Genomic DNA, 17,009 nt, shown 5'->3' with positions numbered 1-17,009 from the left:
ACCGTGTGTATCCAGAATGGTCCACCACCCAAAGGACATCAAGCCAACTTGACACAACTGTGGGAAGCATTGTCAACATGGGCCAGCATCCCTGTGGAACACTTTCGTAATGTATACTCAATGTATATTAGCCCTTCGCTGTTGGGTTGTTAGTCATTTCTGACTTGTTTGTCAAATCGAGAAATGCACATGCATATGTTCTTTACTTATAATCAGAACGGATATGGACAACTGGGCGTGACTGTTGGTCAAAGGCATTGGTTATTAGTGTTTGAGTAGTTTCCAAACAAAAAGTGTATCCATGCTGAAGCTATTACTGAGTGTCTATGGAAGACTGCGGAGGTAAGTGCCAGTGTAGAAATACACACACAGTCTTCCTTTGTCTACACACCGAACCATAAACCTGAATGCCCAAAGTCCTCCTTCCTTCCTGACGTCAAGTACCAGAGAGAATTTCAACCGAAGGTCACCAATACCTCACAGTGGAAACTGCAGAACTACCTTTAGCTGTGTTTGAACGTTACATAAGCGTTTCCCTTAAGAGAATAGATTCATTATATCCCCTAGAATTAAGTTTGGATTAAATCACATGGATGATCGGATTCGTGGTCCGTGAGCAGCCAGCCGGTCTGGAAGCAGGGGGTATTTTGAGTGCGTTCACTCAACCTTTCCCCAGCGTTACATAACAACAACCATGTAACACATCTGTGTAATTGGACTTTTTTAGCTTCTACGTTACCTCTACATTTGCTTATATACTGCGTGTGTGTGTTCCATTACACATACAGCAGAATGTGGTGAAACTGTATATTGGATTAACTCATGGATGTTTAGTATCCCTCTTGAGGAATGGTATGGGGATGGATGATTATATGCACTTGGTAGTAAGCCAAGGTCAAGCTTGACGTGGTGGAGGTCTGCTGGATGTCTGGGGTTAGCTGCCCTCGCTACGCTCTTGGGAGAGAGGAAGACAAAATGAGAGAGAGAAAGAGAAAGAGAGAAAGAAACAGAGAGAGAGACACACACAGAGAGAGAAAGAAAGACGGTGCACACGGCACACATTTAAATCATTTTCGCAGCTGCAAGGAGATATTTATGGGTGGTACCGCTGTGTGTCTGTGTGTGGCTCAGGGTTGGGAAAACAACAGGGTGGATATAGAACAACCCAGTGGAGTTCTCTTAGTAAGCTCCTGTCCATCAAGATTCATGACCAGAATCCTCTCCTTTTCTGGTCTCAGGGAGGAGCGAGGTGGATGCTGACACACACACACACACACACACACACACACACACACACACACACACACACACACACACACACACACACACATACACACATGCCAATATACAGTAGGCAACTCACACACTACTCATAACTGAGTTACCAAACGGAGATTGGTGGCACCTTCATTGGGGAGGACGGGCTCGTGGGAATGGCTGGAGCAGAATACGGTATCAAATACATCAAACACATGGTTTCCATGTGGTTGATGGCATTCTATTTGCTCTGTTCCAGCCATTATTATGAGCCGTCCTCCCCTCAGCATCCTCCACTGACGAAACGGTCCTCTCTATCAAAACAATTTGTGAGAGGAGTGTTAGTTCACTAGAGGGCGCTGCATAAAGAGTTTAAGAGAACATTTGGCATTCTGCAGACAGAAAGACAGACGGGCAGATAGACTATGATAATAGGACTGAGAATCCTCATCCCCACTCGTCTCTGATATTAATACCCTCCATTGATGTGATTGCATTCAAGTGTCATGTCAGGTAGAAATCATTGCGATATACAGGGCTGGTGAATAATCTTCGGAAACAATATATATTTTTTGAAAACGCCAAAGCGTATTACATTTTGTTTGGGATTGCAGAATATAAAGTCACTGGTGAAATAGCAGAGTGTATTTTACTCCTACCATTTTAATCAACTGAGTAAGCCTTTGCTTGATTATGCTAACTTTGACTGAATAATATTTGTAAATCTCTGTTTATATCATGAATTATGTATATTATGCTTAAACTGTATACAAGCAACAACACATTTACCAAACACTGTATTTAAAAATGACTCCATATGCTATGAGCATGGTTGTGCATCTTATGCATTAGCAAGTAAAACATTTCCCAAATGGCTATATCTGTTTTAGACAGCAGAGCAGATGGTTGTGCATGCTACCTATAAATTGCTGTCTTCTGTCATAACGTATTGTCTGTTAAAAAATGGACTGTCAAAGTCTAGCCACGTCAGGCATTAAATATTTCTGGCAGCTCGACTTATGAGCAGTTATCTTTATTCAATAACCCACAGTGGTAGTAAGAAGCACAGTACTATTCCAGCAGAGAAAGAATGGGAGACTTGGGGCCTTGTTCAATCCAGACCTCTAACCTAGTCTAACTAAGTTACAACACCAAAACAACATTCCTCCTCCAACGCAATGAGAAAGCATATTTGTTAAGGTATGCTGTTGAGTTTCACCCTATGAACGTTGTTTTGTTGAGAACGTCAATGTTGTTTATGACCAACATTTTCGGGTGTTTTACTGTGAAATGCCTAGAGTAATGATAAAGCCACATCAATCCAGTGGTGTGCACCTTTATTCATGGCTTCAGTGTGTGTTCGTGTGTGTGTGTGTGTCCGTGCTTGCATGCGTGTGCGTGCGTGTGTACATGGGTGTGTCCAGCAGTGGGTGAAATCAAGCCTTATGTTTACATTAGAGGTCCATGCTTTGTCCAATCCATTCTCTAACCTAACCTCTCTCACCCCGGTGTGGAGTGAAAAGGGGAGTGGGAAGGCTTATTCCATTGCCCCAGGGCTACAAGGCCACTGGTCTGATGAGAAAACACACACACACTGGTCTGATGATGAGAAAGTCAATGGCCACAGCTGGATCTTCCTCTCCACAGAGAAAGGTTATTAACCTTTACTACGGGCTTCCAACGAAACACCGGCTCCCATCTACTCTGAGAACAGATAACACCTCACAGTTCACAAGCAGACATTTCCAGCCATTTTCTTGTAAACCAAAGACGAAGATGTTTTTCAGGTTGCCAATGAGTTTTTCCGTTTTTTCACATCACACAGAAGGCAAACCTGGCTTCAATCATTGTGATGTTTCGACACTGCGACTTTTAGACCCATCTGCGCCTATCGAGTGTATAAAGCGCTTTGATGTTTTGTCGATCCGCCATGTTATCTGCGCTTTCCGGGCAACTCCGTCCGCAGTTTCTTATCAGCTGTAGGGTGGTACTGTGGCTTTTGTCACATCACATCGCTGGTATCTGAGCTCGGGAGGTGTCAATCACTCTGTGTCCAACGACCTTGTTGTTATGTCCAGATAACATCAAACCTCGCCGATGTGAACAACACTGTAGAGATAAAGACAAATGTACTTCCTTGTAGACTTAAACAAAGGGACTGAGCTGAGCTTGACCCGGATTTTATTTGAAGTCGGCTGAGTGGGAGAGGTCAGATCATGGCAATACTTCTTCTGACCATCACTCTTGATATCTCCACACCCGACCAGAACAGGGCCGAAATCCATGAATGATTAATCATAAACAGAGTCCTCAAAGGGGTGTGATATCTCTCTTGATGTGGAATAAAAATGTTAGAGATGTGGCTGCCTGAGCTGAGCCTTGCAGGGTGCCAACAGGGATAGGTCCATCAAGCAGAGGCCATTTTCAGTTAACAGCTGTGATAAGCTTCTGGTCTGTGTTGAGCCGGTCCAGCCTTTGACGGAAATAATCTAAACCATTTGGTTTAGATCACAACTCAGGGAATGACAGGGTATTGGGACCAGAGAGTGTGTGTATTTACAGATCTAGATTGTGTAGGTGATGTGTATTTGAAATCCTTACCCATAAGGACATCCATATATTTCATTATACATTATGCACATAGTGTCACGATCGTTTAATGACTTGTCGAACCAAGGCGCAGCGTGATAAGCGTACATATTTATTTAAGTACTGAACACGACAAAACAACAAACAAACGATACGTGAAGTCTTAAGGTTACACAAAACAAACCTATACAGAACAAGATCCCACACAGACTGGTGCCAAACGGCTGCCTAAGTATGGTCCCCAATCAGAGACAACGAACTACAGCTGCCTCTGATTGGGAACCACCCTGGCCGACATAGATCTAAACGATCTAGAACTAAACATAGAAAACAACACAACACGGAATATCCACACCCTGACTCAACAATTAAACGTCCCCTGAGTCAGGGCGTGACACATAGATAATTTTTTAATACATGCTGTATTTCAAAGCATGCCTTTTTAATTCAAATCAGCATATCAGTCAACATCTCACAAACTCATTACTATATTGGACATTTGTCCAAAAGACATGAACATCAAACTGCGAGGCTGCATACAAACGTCCTATAACAGTTGGTTGGCACCAGTTTGACTCCTCAGAGTACAATCAATGTGGACTGAGTGACAAACTCCTCAGGCCTTCAGCCAACCAATTCTGACCATGCTGCCCAATCTTTGCCAATCATACAGTATAATGCCTACCAATGTTTGAACTCTAAACCACATAACCGGTAGTCAACCCTTCATAGTGCTCAGTTACCTGTAGGGCATGTAACAAAAAAATGTTTTGTAACAGATAACAAAATGGAGCATTTCTTATTGGACAAGTTCTGGTAGTCCCTCCCTATTTTGTTACGTTTTTCTTTGGTTTTGTGCCTAGTGAATACGACCTAGGTTAGCTAAGAGCATGTTAAAATGTGTCCACTCATTACGGGCTGAAGGTTGGGAGCATGTGAACTCATCCATGGTGCCACAGCAGGGGTGTTAAGAATGCCAAGGGACCAACACCTGCGCTACCACTGACCCAGCACTGAACTCAACAGTGTTACATCCCAACACGGCACCCTTAACCAATTCAGTTCCCCATAATGAAGAGCTACCTGTCTTTCTCGCTTATAAGGTTATCTGTTTTAACTTGGTATTTACTTAAAATGGTTTAAGAGATGGAGACAGATTTAGTCATTATTACCGTATTCAAATCATCATTACCTAATAGATACATTTGTATTAGGACTTATTGAATTACTGTATGTTTCCAACCCCCCACCCCCACTTCGGCCATCTCTGCACTACAACTTACAAAGGTAAAAAAAAACGCTTAGCTTAACGTTCTCAGAAACTCCACACCCCCCATCACCATGCCCCCCTATAACAACCCCTGAGGACCCAGTCTTAGGGTTCATAGTAGCCCTCAATGTTCCGCCCTCCCCCCCGCGCTCCCTCGCTAGTGAGTCTGGCTGGTGGTCTGTCTCCCTTAGCCTCATTCTGAGAGGCCATTAGCCTGTCCTTTATGGACTGTACAGTGCTCTTAACTCACTCAACCTCGCCACGCCTCTCCTCTCTTCTCTGTCGAACAACCCGACTCATTGGACAGTTACTGTGCCATAGTGAAGCTCACTCAAGCAGCAAGAGGTGTAGCACGACAACCTATTGCTCTACTGTACACAAAGACAGTCATTGGCTAAGGAATAATGGCTTGTGGTTTATTGCAAGTTCAGCTGAGATATGGAGGTAAACTGTGGCCAAAAGTCTAAATAAAATAAATATTCCGATTGTTTCGTGTTTCTGCACAACACCTTCAGTCGTGAAACATGGATGGATCAAGGCAAGTCAGGCCACGTATTAATCACTATTCATAGCGGAAAGTGTGTGGGCAAAAATGGGTTTATTGTCGACATATTATGAGATGCGGTTTCTGTCTCTCTGTGTAGATTTCACTGCAGAAATGTGTCCGCTCTCTGTCCTTTAGCTCGTTCATATGCCATGCCGGCAATTTCAGGCAAATCGAATTCTAACACGTGTCAGTCATCTCTCAAATGTTACTGAAATGCTTTTAACAAGGCTCAACTGGAAATGACCCAGACATTTGGTCTCGCTTTTCAGGGTAATGTACAATGAACTTGAATTACATAGCTAGCTAGGTATACAGTAAACATCATTCATGATCCCAAATTACATTACAATACGTTTTTTTTATCATAGGCCTTTTCACAAATAATGCCAGTTTCCCATGATATAATCAGAATGTATCTAGTTTAATCCACTCCTATTACAGAACATACAGTATACATTTGATGAATATCTGGAGAAAATACATACAACCCATGTCCTGTTTGGTCGGTCACATTTCAACTCCCCCTCATTAGGTAGCTAATGTGCTGTAGTTTGTTGTCACTAACTGATAACGCGCATCCCTATATGACAGCCCCCTCTCTCCCTCTCTCTCCCCCTGCCTACCCCACGCCACAGTCCTGGGAGGCATCCATCCACACATCCATCTCTCTCTCTCTCTCTCTCTCTCTCTCTCTCTCTCTCTCTCTCTCTCTCTCTCTCTCTCTCTCTCTCTCTCTCTCTCTCTCTCTCTCTCTCTCTCTCTCTCTCTCTCTTTCAGCAGCTCTTCCCTGAATAATACATGTGTAGAAGAGAACTCGCTCCACAAATCACAGATGCTTTGTGCCTCTCTCTCTCTCTCTCTCTCTCTCGCGCTCTCTCTCGCGCTCTCTCTCTCTCGCGCTCTCTCGCACTCTCTCGCTCTCTCTCTCTCCTCCCTCCGTGTTCCCACCTATCTTGCTCCTCCCCCTCTATTTCTCTCCTCAATTTCTTCCCGTTTCTCTTTCTTGCTATTGTTCTCTCTCGCTCCCCCCTCCCCTCTCTCTCTCTAAAAGCGCCTCTTCTCCCAGGTGATCTGTGAGCCGAACGAGGGCTCTCTGGCACACAAGGGCTGTGAGAGGCTGACTGCACTGAGCACGCTCCCCAGGCTCTCCGGGCGTTCCTCGCTCCCCCGGCCAGTACAGTACAGAACTATACCATAGCACACAATACACCACAGCATCTCAGCCGCTGCCTGCCTGCCTGCTTGACTGCCTGCGCGAGTTGTCTGAGGGTCGAGAGAGAGAGATAAAGGGAGAGAGTGATGGGGTAAGGAGACAGCTTGTGAGAACAAAAGGAGGGGAAACTATACTGGGAAGTGAAAGAGAGAGTGAAAGGGAGAGAGATCAAGGGATAGAAGGTACTTTGCCTCAGCTTTCACCTCTGCGATGACACCCATGGGACACGGCTTCCCCCTTTCCTCCTCCTGCCTGAGATCAGCAGCCCCCCTGATGGCAGTCCAGGAGAACCCAGCCCTTCCGTCTCGGTTTTAGCAGCACCTGGAGCCTGTTCTTCAGGGGATAATACAGCATGGACAATTCCGGCAATATCCGAAACCTCAGCCTGGAGAAAGGTAAGAGGAGCCTTTCATGTTTGGGACTTCCGCACAGGCAAAAGTAGGCCAACGTGCGGCGAGAAGTTCCTTGTGGTTTGGAGGTGGGGTGGGCGGACGAGGCAGAGAGGAGTTCAATCGTTTGTTGAACACTCTCTCTTTCTCCCTCTGTCTCTTTCTCTCCTCAAGACAATTCACAAAGAATCCATTGATTTTCTGTTATTATTCTACTTTCCTGTTATTATTCGATAATGTGCTTATGCTCACTTGCTCTCCTTTTTGGTAGACAACGAGCCACTTTTTTTGCACGGCTGCGCTCATATGAATAATTCTGTGCATGCCCTCCATTTGGGAAGCCACAGAATAAATCTTTTAAAGGGTTCCATGCTGAAAATAGCAGGTTTGAATGCCTCAGAGGACCGTAATCTCTCTCGGCTACAGTATAGTTTCTCTGCTGTGTGTTCTGGTGGGCTACTGTACTGAACGAATGGAGATGAAATGAGAGATGAGGACTGGGGATTTGGGACAGATTTAACAGTGTTGTCGCCCTCATTGTCTCCAGACCCAGATCAATGTCTCTTTGAGATATGTGTCCTTTGATTGTCCTGTCGTAGGGCTCAAGTCGTTCATTATTGATCGTATATGGTTTTGAAGATCTTGCCGCTTGTCTTGTTACGTCTCTATATCCCCTTTAAAGGTGTTCACCTGGGAGGAAGTGTGCTAAGGCACTACATAAGTACGCCAAAGTCAGTTTTCACCCACATTGAAAGAAAGAGGGATACACAATGGTAGGAGGGGAATTATGAAAGGGAAAATGAAAACCCTCCCCGCCCCTCTCTTCCCTGCGCCCCCAAGCCCCGGTAACCATAGCATAATTAGCGCCAGCTCACCCTGGCACAGAGGATCCAGTATAGCGATGACAGCGGCAGCAGTGCAGGCCAGCAGAGGCACGTGGCGCTAACACAATCGAGCGCTAATCAGCGTTCCAAAACTACAGAAAAATTGTGCACTAATGCTAATGCTCCCTGCACCACATGTAAGTGCCACAATGGGGTGCAAGTGCTTATTTGCCCCTAAGCTGACATTGAAACTGTGGCGCTCATGCTACGCTAGGGGAGTAGTATTTTGAAGTTGCACGCAGCGAGACAAGCTGTACAGGGCTCACACAATGGAGTTAATAGCTAGCGGAACGTGCTAACAGATTGGATGTGCTAGCCTAAGTGCTACAAACAGTAGGTTTTGATACAAAAGAGTGTGATTGTAAGCACTTATCTTTTATCTAAAAGAACGCCAAGGGATGCTTGTGTGACAATTTGAAAGATTAAGAAAGTTTATTGGAGAGTGTTTCAATTTCAATGAAAAGTCGACTCAAGTAATTTCGCTAGTCACCTCTTGGTTGTGAACATAACCTCTGACCGATTGATTGTTTTATGACCATTTTATGACCACTTACTCTGACATCCCCTATCGACCTCGATTCCTCTAGGCTTATTGACTGGCTATTGGGCTTTTACAAGCCTCCCTGTCGTACATGTGTTGCAACACAAGCTCCACGTTTCACACAGGGGAAGACTGATGGTAGTCAACTGTGTTTCAAATCATCCATGTAACATGCTGCTGGCAACATCATGCAGTTTGACAAGCATACCTCCGTTGCTATCAGTCAGAACGATTCTTCAGGCAATAGATGGGATTTTTGACAGTTCTGAGTTTTAGAACAATACAATGCTTTTTGGTTTAAGTTAATCACAAAACACCTGCATGTGTCTCTAGGCAACTCTAGGTATGATACCTATATTAGATGTACCTAGAGTCTGCAGGCATGGTACAGTCAATTGGTGTGTCTGACTGTCATTCATTATGTCTCAATATTTGTTAGTTAATTAATTGAACAACCATCTGGTTGTCTGAAATTCTGTACAGTCTCTCTTTATCTCTTGCCTGAGCTACTCAGTTACCCTCCCTTAAAATCAAAGCAGCAAGATCACTAAAGGATCATTTCTCTTTCATTCTCTCTCTCTCTCTCTCTCTCTCTCTCTCTCTCTCTCTCTCTCTCTCTCTCTCTCTCTCTCTCTCTCTCTCTCTCTCTCTCTCTCTCTCTCTCTCTCTCTCTCTCTCTCTCTCTCTCTCTCTCTCTCTCTCTCTCTCACTCACTCACTCACTCACTCACTCACTCACTCAGTCCCTCACTCACTCACTCACTCACTCACTCACTCACTCTCTTCCTCCCCAGTCCTCTCTTTGCAGCAGACATTGAGGTGAGGCAGACTTTTATCCTGGATCACCACATAGAGACCCATCCTTACGCAAGCTCCAAATTATCGAAAGGAACCCATTGTGAATTTGACTGAACGCGTTGTGATGAAATATGAATTGAATACTAGGAACAGACACTGAGGTAGATCGTTTTTCGACAGCAATAAGATAAGGCTGGCCTATGGAAAGGACTCATTTCATTGGATAACGTCTAGTAAAAACCAAAACCATTTCTGATCAAGATTGGTGAATGGATTCTCAGCAAGTGAGTAAAAGAAAAAAGATGCACCAAGCAGACAACTGATAGTGGTATACTAAATACCACTGTATGGTTTTTAACATATAGGCTACAGTAGGTTTTCCTGTAATGTATGTCAAATCCATTTGAACAAATAGGAAGAGTCAATAGTCATAACTAGCAACCCCCTGGGAGATGCACCCTCTTTTTTGTGCCGAGTGTCATTTTGTTTGGCAGTTACAGTAGCGTTTTTTTGACAGGAGCACCTTCTATTGAAAACACACGACAACAGAACCGTTCTGTACATGAGATCAAATTCTTCATTGAACACTTGAACCCTTGCAACGAAGAACCATATACAGTGGGGAGAACAAGTATTTGATACACTGCCGATTTTGCAGGTTTTCCTACTTACAAAGCATGTAGAGGTCTGTAATTTTTATCATAGGTACACTTCAACTGTGAGAGATGTAATCTAAAACAAAAATCCAGAAAATCACATTGTATGATTTTTAAGTAATTAATTTGCGTTTTATTGCATGACATAAGTATTTGATCACCTACCAAGCAGTATGAATTCTGGCTCTCACAGACCTGTTAGTTTTTCTTTAAGAAGCCCTCCTGTTCTCCATTCATTACCTGTATTAACTGCACCTGTTTGAACTCGTTACCTGTATAAAAGACACCTGTCCACACACTCAATCAAACAGACTCCAACCTCTCCACAATGGCCAAGACCAGAGAGCTGTGTAAGGACATCAGGGATAAAATTGTAGACCTGCACAAGGCTGGGATGGGCTACAGGACAATAGGCAAGCAGCTTGGTGAGAAGGCAACAACTGTTGGCGCAATTATTAGAAAATGGAAGAAGTTCAAGATGACGGTCAATCACCCTCGGTCTGGGGCTCCATGCAAAATCTCACCTCGTGGGGCATCAATGATCATGAGGAAGGTGAGGGATCAGCCCAGAACTACACGGCAGGACCTGGTCAATGACCTGAAGAGAGCTGGGACCACAGTCTCAAAGAAAACCATTAGTAACACACTACGCCGTCATGGATTAAAATCCTGCAGCGCACGCAAGGTCCCCCTGCTCAAGCCAGCGCATGTCCAGGCCCGTCTGAAGTTTGGCAATGACCATCTGGATGATCCAGAGGAGGAATGAGAGAAGGTCATGTGGTCTGATGAGACAAAAATATAGCTTTTTGGTCTAAACTCCACTCGCTGTGTTTGGAGGAAGAAGAAGGATGAATACAACCCCAAGAACACCATCCCAATGTGAAGCATGGAGGTGGAAACATCATTCTTTGGGGATGCTTTTCTGCAAAGGGGACAGGACGACTGCACCGTATTGAGGGGAGGATGGATGGGGCCATGTATTGCGAGATCTTGGCCAACAACCTCCTTCCCTCAGTAAGAGCATTAAAGATGGATTGTGGCTGGGTCTTCCAGCATGACAACGACCCGAAACACACAGCCAGGAGTGGCTCCGTAAGAAGCATCTCAAGGTCCTGGTGTGGCCTAGCCAGTCTCCAGAACTGAACCCAATAGAAAATCTTTGGAGGTAGCTGAAAGTCCGTATTGCCCAGCGACAGCCCCGAAACCTGAAGGATCTGGAGAAGGTCTGTATGGAGGAGTGGGCCAAAATCCCTGCTGCAGTGTGTGCAAACCTGGTCAAGACCTACAGGAAACGTATGATCTCTGTAATTGCAAACAAAGGTTTCTGTACCAAATATTAAGTTCTGCTTTTCTGATGTATCAAATACTTATGTCATGCAATAAAATGCAAATTAATTACTTTAAAATCATACAATGTGATTTTCTGGATTTTTGTTTTAGATTCCGTCTCTCACAGTTGAAGTGTACCTATGATAAAAATGACAGACCTCTACATGCTTTGTAAGTAGGAAAACCTGCAAAATTGGCTGTGTATCAAATACTTGTTCTCCCCACTGTATGTGTGTTTTAGGCAAAATTCAGATATTGTCAAATATGTATATTTTGGGGGGGAATGTGTCTCTTTCAATTATAATTGCTAGCTTCAAAAAAGACATTGTGTTTGGAAAGACTCCCAGTTAATCACATATCTACTTCTTAAGATAGAAACGTCATGAAAGTCCCTCGTCGTTGGATGCCTTAGCGTGACATACATGCAACTCTTGCTAGACAATTAAGACTTGAAGCCCAGAGAAGGAATGTGAGTGTGTGTATGTGTGTGAGCTGCATATAGGCATTGTGAAAATGTCACATTAGGTCGAGTCAAGCTCTGCTGTGTGGTCCCCCACAAAGGCCTTGCCGATAAGTGTCTTATCTCGTGGCGTTACGTCTTGTTTTCTGTTGTTGCCAGGAATAGAGTGGTTTCTAAGGACATTTGTTGTGTCTCTTGTTAGCTATTCCCACTTGCTCAGGAAGCCTTATGTGACCTGTAGTCCCATGTAGCTCAGTTGGTAGAGCATGGCGCTTGCAACGCCAGGGTTGTGGATTCGATTCCCACGGGGGACCAGTATGAAACTGTATGCACTCACTAATTGTAAGTCGCTCTGGATAAGAGCGTCTGCTAAATGACGTAAATGTAAAATGTGTCAATGGATGAGGTAAATTGTTTTGTGCTTGGAAGACTTGGCACACACACACACACACACACACAAACACAAACATTTTACTGCATTGTCTGGTGAAAAACACAATATCGATTTCACAGAACATTTCTAAATTCCTGTAGAAAAATTAGAGGGATAAGATGCTAAGCTACGGTACTAGCAACACTTCGGCTGCGCATCGGCAAGCAGCCTGGGTCGCAAGTTGATTCCTGGGTGGAAAAGCTCACTAAGCCCTCACCCCAGTGTTTCATTAGAAGCTATGTGAGAAGAATGTCACAGCGGAGTACCAGGCATCTCGGCAGCTTTACATAACACTTTGGATAGGTCACAAGAGCACTGGGGACTGGATGATGTGAGACGGAGATGGATAATGTGAGAGGGACGACAGAAAAGCAACAAGCTATTATTGAACCTTGCTTAGCCGAGAGCCCAGTGACATTTTCAGAGGCAGGATGATGCTTGTTGAACCCAATGACTTATTGGATCAACTGAAGAGAACATTTATATTATGTTCAGAGAATGTTTTTAATGAGTCAGTTTGTCTCCTGCTCAGGCTTTAGAAATTACCCTTAACTTAACCCTAGTAGAGCACTCTGTCGGAGCTTATCCAAATGATCAAGATATACACTATATATACAAAAGTATCTGGACACCCCTTCAAATTAGTGGATTTTGCTATTTCAGCCACACCCGTTGCTGACAGGTGTATAAAATCGAGCACACAGCCATGCAATCTCCATAGACAAACATTGGCAGTAGAACGGCATTACTGAAGAGCTCAGTGACTTCCAACGTGGCACAGTCATGGGATGCCACCTTTCCAACAAGTCAATTCGGCAAATTTCTGCCCTGCTAGAGTTTCCCCGGTCAACTGTAAGTGCTGTTATTGTAAAGTGGAAACGTCTAGGAGCAACAACGGCTCAGCTGCAAAGTGGTGGGCCACACAAGCTCACAGAACGGGACCGCCGAGTGCTGAAGCGCGTAGCGCGTAAAAATCGTCTGTCCTCGGTTGCAACACTCACTACCGAGTTCCAAACTACCTTTTGAAGCAACATCAGCACAAGAACTGTTCATCGGGAACTTCATGAAATGGGTTTCCATGGTCGATCGCCATGCGCAATGCCAAGCGTCGGCTGGAGGGGTGTAAAGCTCGCCGCCATTGGACTCTGGAGCAGTGGAAACTCGTTCTCTGGAGTGATGAATCACGCTTCACCATCTGGCAGTCTGACGGACCAATCTGGGTTTGGCGGATGCCAGGAGAACGCTATCTTCCCGAATGCATAGTGCCAACTGTAAAGTTTGGTGGAGGAGGAATAATGATCTGGGGCTGTTTTTCATTGTTCGGGCTAGGCCCCTTAGTTCGAGTGAAGGGAAATCTTAACGCTACAGCATACAATGACATTCTAGACGATTCTGTGCTTCCAACTTTGTGGCAACCGTTTGGGTAAGGTCTTTCCTGTTTCAGCATGACAATGGCCTCGTGCACAAAGCGAGATCCTTACATAAATGGTTTGTCTAGATCGGTGTAGAAGAACTTGTCTGGCCTGCACAGAGCCCTAACCCCATTGAACACCTTTGGGATGAATTGGAACGCCGACTGTGAGCCAGGCCTAATCGCCCAACATCTAGTGGAAAGCCTTCCCAGAAGAGTGGAGGCTGTTATAGCAGCAAAGGGGAGACCAACTCCATATTAATGCCCATGATTTTGGAATGAGATGTTTGATGAGCAGGTGTCCACATACTCATGTAGTGTATCTCGAAACGTGAACACAAAGACCTAGGCCCCAATTCAATCATTAGGTATACAGGATAACTACAGTACGGGTTCCCTCAGAATTCTAACTACCAACAGGTGTGGTTTTGTGTTAATATCCAATGACAATGACCATGACAAGAACAGTTTGCAGAGTGTGTTCATTTTGCATGTTTTAACTACTCTGGTACAATGTAAACATTCAGAATGAACCTGCACAGCTCTTCTTCATTTATCTGTAACTGATTGGTCCTAGTGCTGTTGTTTACCAACCTCATTCAGTACTTCCTGGGCGCTGTGCTGGGTGTGTGTGTGTGTGTGTGTGTGAGCTTCAAGTAAATATGTTTTTGCAAGATTTTCAGTGGACATTTTTAAAAGGAGTCCTTGTGCAGAGAGTTGTATGGTTTGTTTAACTTTGCCAACATTCAAGTGAAAAATCGGAGTCTCAGCATCACTTTGTTATCGTGGAATTGCCCTTTACCAGCCTCATACAGTACAGTCCTTCAGCAACATTCAATGAGACTATTCTGGGCGCCGTGCTGGGGATTTGCTGCTGGCTATAGATTTTCATACTAATAGATTTAATGATGATGCTGGTGATGATGTGTAGGAGTCCTTGCCACGCACCTTATCTCGCTAATAACCAGGGGTTCTTACAGGCCACCCACGTGCGCTCAATCAGGACCTCTGGTTCTAGCCACTGGATGAACACTTGTCTGTGGTCAATACTCACACAAGAACAAGTGGTGTGTAGGTGTCTGTGTTTGTTTGTTTGAGTGAACTCAATAGAGGTTATAGGAAACCACTGGAGAGTGTATTTGTGCGGTCTTGTATGGATGTTTGAACGGCACTGTGGGCTTTCCTAATCGCCTGCATGGATTTCTTGTAGTGTTGAGCTCCCTGGTCAGTCCACCTTGCTAATCCTCTGGTGGGATGCAAAGCCAAGCAAAGCTAATGTTTCCCGGTTTGGATCCACTGTGCTCCGATGCATCAGAACGCAGAGTATTTAGTCAAATCAGAAAACAGAGTATTTCAGAAATAAGTATTTAGTTGGACACGGTATATTCCGGCACAGTGTTATCCCAGAATGCCATGTGTTTATGTCCGTTTCAGAAAGCCACTGACAAAGCACCGACTTTCTGTTGGTTAAGCCAAAGATGCATCAGACAACCCATAGTCACTTGTCTGTGCCTGATAAATAATAAAGAGAATGGCGAAGCCGCAAGTTTGTTCATCTTGACTTTACTGTCGTCACTCGTGGATATCCCATTCATTTCCTCTAGAGATTAAGTCATGAATCACTTTGAGCCACTTATCTGGAAACAGTTATTTCTCCATTAGGGAACTGCATCTTCCACGGCAGCTCCTGCTCATAAAGAACAGCAAATTGATTAAGGGATCAGCAAACTGGAATTGACAAAGCAAATCATTACTGGAGCTCCTGGCTGGATGAGAACGTTCAGACGACGCATAGACAGAGCACAGACGATTGACTCTTCATTCCCAACCTCTAGCACAACACGGTGTACAGTGACAGAAACTAGTCGCTTTCGCTGAACTGCTTCACATAATGCTCTCTCAGGAGCTCATATAGGACAACAACAATAATAGACACTTTCCAATTGTTCTTCTTCTGACAAGTTTTCAGAGAGATTTATAGTTGCAGAGAGATGAAGTTTGATGATGCTAACATGGCTGATGTGGACGGCTTTATGTTTGTCTCTGACGGGGGGCCTGTTATTGTACCGTGTCGCATCGAGTGATGGAAGCTGTTTATCATTGGGCCACCCGCCGCTTTTATGGCGTGTGAGCATGATAAATGCCTCCCGTGAGCTGAGAACTCTGGGAACTAAGAGAGAGAGAAATAGAGAGACAGAGAGACACACAGACAGAGTCAGAGACGGAGAGAGAGAGAAAGACAGAGACAGAGAAAAAGAGAGAGGCTGCCATGAGGACATGTAAGAGGAAATGTACAGGAAAATGGACTCGGGACTGGGGAATACTGGAGCTTTTTGTTGTTGTTGGGAACAGAAGGTCCCTGTTCGCGCCCAATAAGGGACAAGACCTACTCTGTTACAGTGGTGCTACTTGACTCAGATAACACAGTTGGGCTCTGCCTGACTGCTGGGGTTTCTGCAGAGAGGAGGAGGTGAAAAGAGGGTAAATATAGCCGAGGTGGATTCACTAACTAGTTAGCTGTGTGTGCGCTAGTAGCGTCCATTTTGCAAGTGACGTCACCCGCTCTGAGACCTAGAAGTAGTTGTTTCCCTTGCCCTACAACAGCCATGGCTCAGCGATAAATCACCCAACTTTGTGTCCTCTGTAGCTCAGCTGGTAGAGCACGGCGCTTGTAACGCCAGGGTAGTGGGTTCGATCCCCGGGACCACCCATACACAAAAATGTATGCACGCATGACTGTAAGTCGCTTTGGATAAAAGCGTCTGCTAAATGGCATATTATATTATATTATTGTGAGTGTGAAGTGTTGTTGGGAACTGAAGGTTGCGAGTTCGCGCCCAGTGAGGGAGAGGGACAGGACCTACCCTGTTTGACCAGCACAGGTGTCTGTGGGTTCATGTCCCTTCTCTAGATCAAAGTTGAGTAAACCATTGGATCTCAGTCCAAGACACAGATATCTAAATTATTAAGCATTTGTTTGCTTTGGAAGGTCTGGTTTACAGTATCGGCTAGAACAACTTAGTCAGCAAAGATCCTTTCTTGAATTTATATTTCATTCAATCTCAATAACAAGGGTATTGACCTCCTTTGAATGACAGTGTCTGCTTTGTAGAAATAAATCATTATTGTCATCACATTTTCCATGCTAATTGTCTCAGCCAGACAGCAGGCAAGTTGGGTGTTATCTCCAAATGTAAGCTTTATCATCAAACATGCATTGTGATTTCTCTGTG

At 44.5% G+C, this 17,009-nt stretch overlaps 1 protein-coding gene across 2 annotated transcripts in view; it reads left to right on the top strand.

Moving 5' to 3' along the window:
* Positions 1 to 17,009, top strand: part of LOC121545935 (1-phosphatidylinositol 4,5-bisphosphate phosphodiesterase eta-2) — a 164,667-nt gene that overhangs the window by 54,346 nt on the left and 93,312 nt on the right. The window contains exon 1 of one of the 2 annotated variants that reach the window (XM_041856863.2): positions 6,678 to 7,271. The exons of the other annotated variant lie outside the window; for it this stretch is intronic. Within the exon in view, the coding sequence (XP_041712797.2) occupies positions 7,229 to 7,271 (43 nt within the window). The 5' untranslated portion in view covers positions 6,678 to 7,228. Of the gene's footprint in view, positions 1 to 6,677; positions 7,272 to 17,009 lie in introns of those variants that run through there. 2 annotated transcript variants of the gene reach the window in all.

This window comes from Coregonus clupeaformis, chromosome 30 (assembly GCF_020615455.1).
Source record: "Coregonus clupeaformis isolate EN_2021a chromosome 30, ASM2061545v1, whole genome shotgun sequence".
In the NCBI taxonomy this organism is placed as follows: domain Eukaryota; kingdom Metazoa; phylum Chordata; class Actinopteri; order Salmoniformes; family Salmonidae; genus Coregonus; species Coregonus clupeaformis.
Note: the sequence above shows the minus strand (reverse complement) of the source record. Positions and strands in the feature narration are given on the sequence as shown.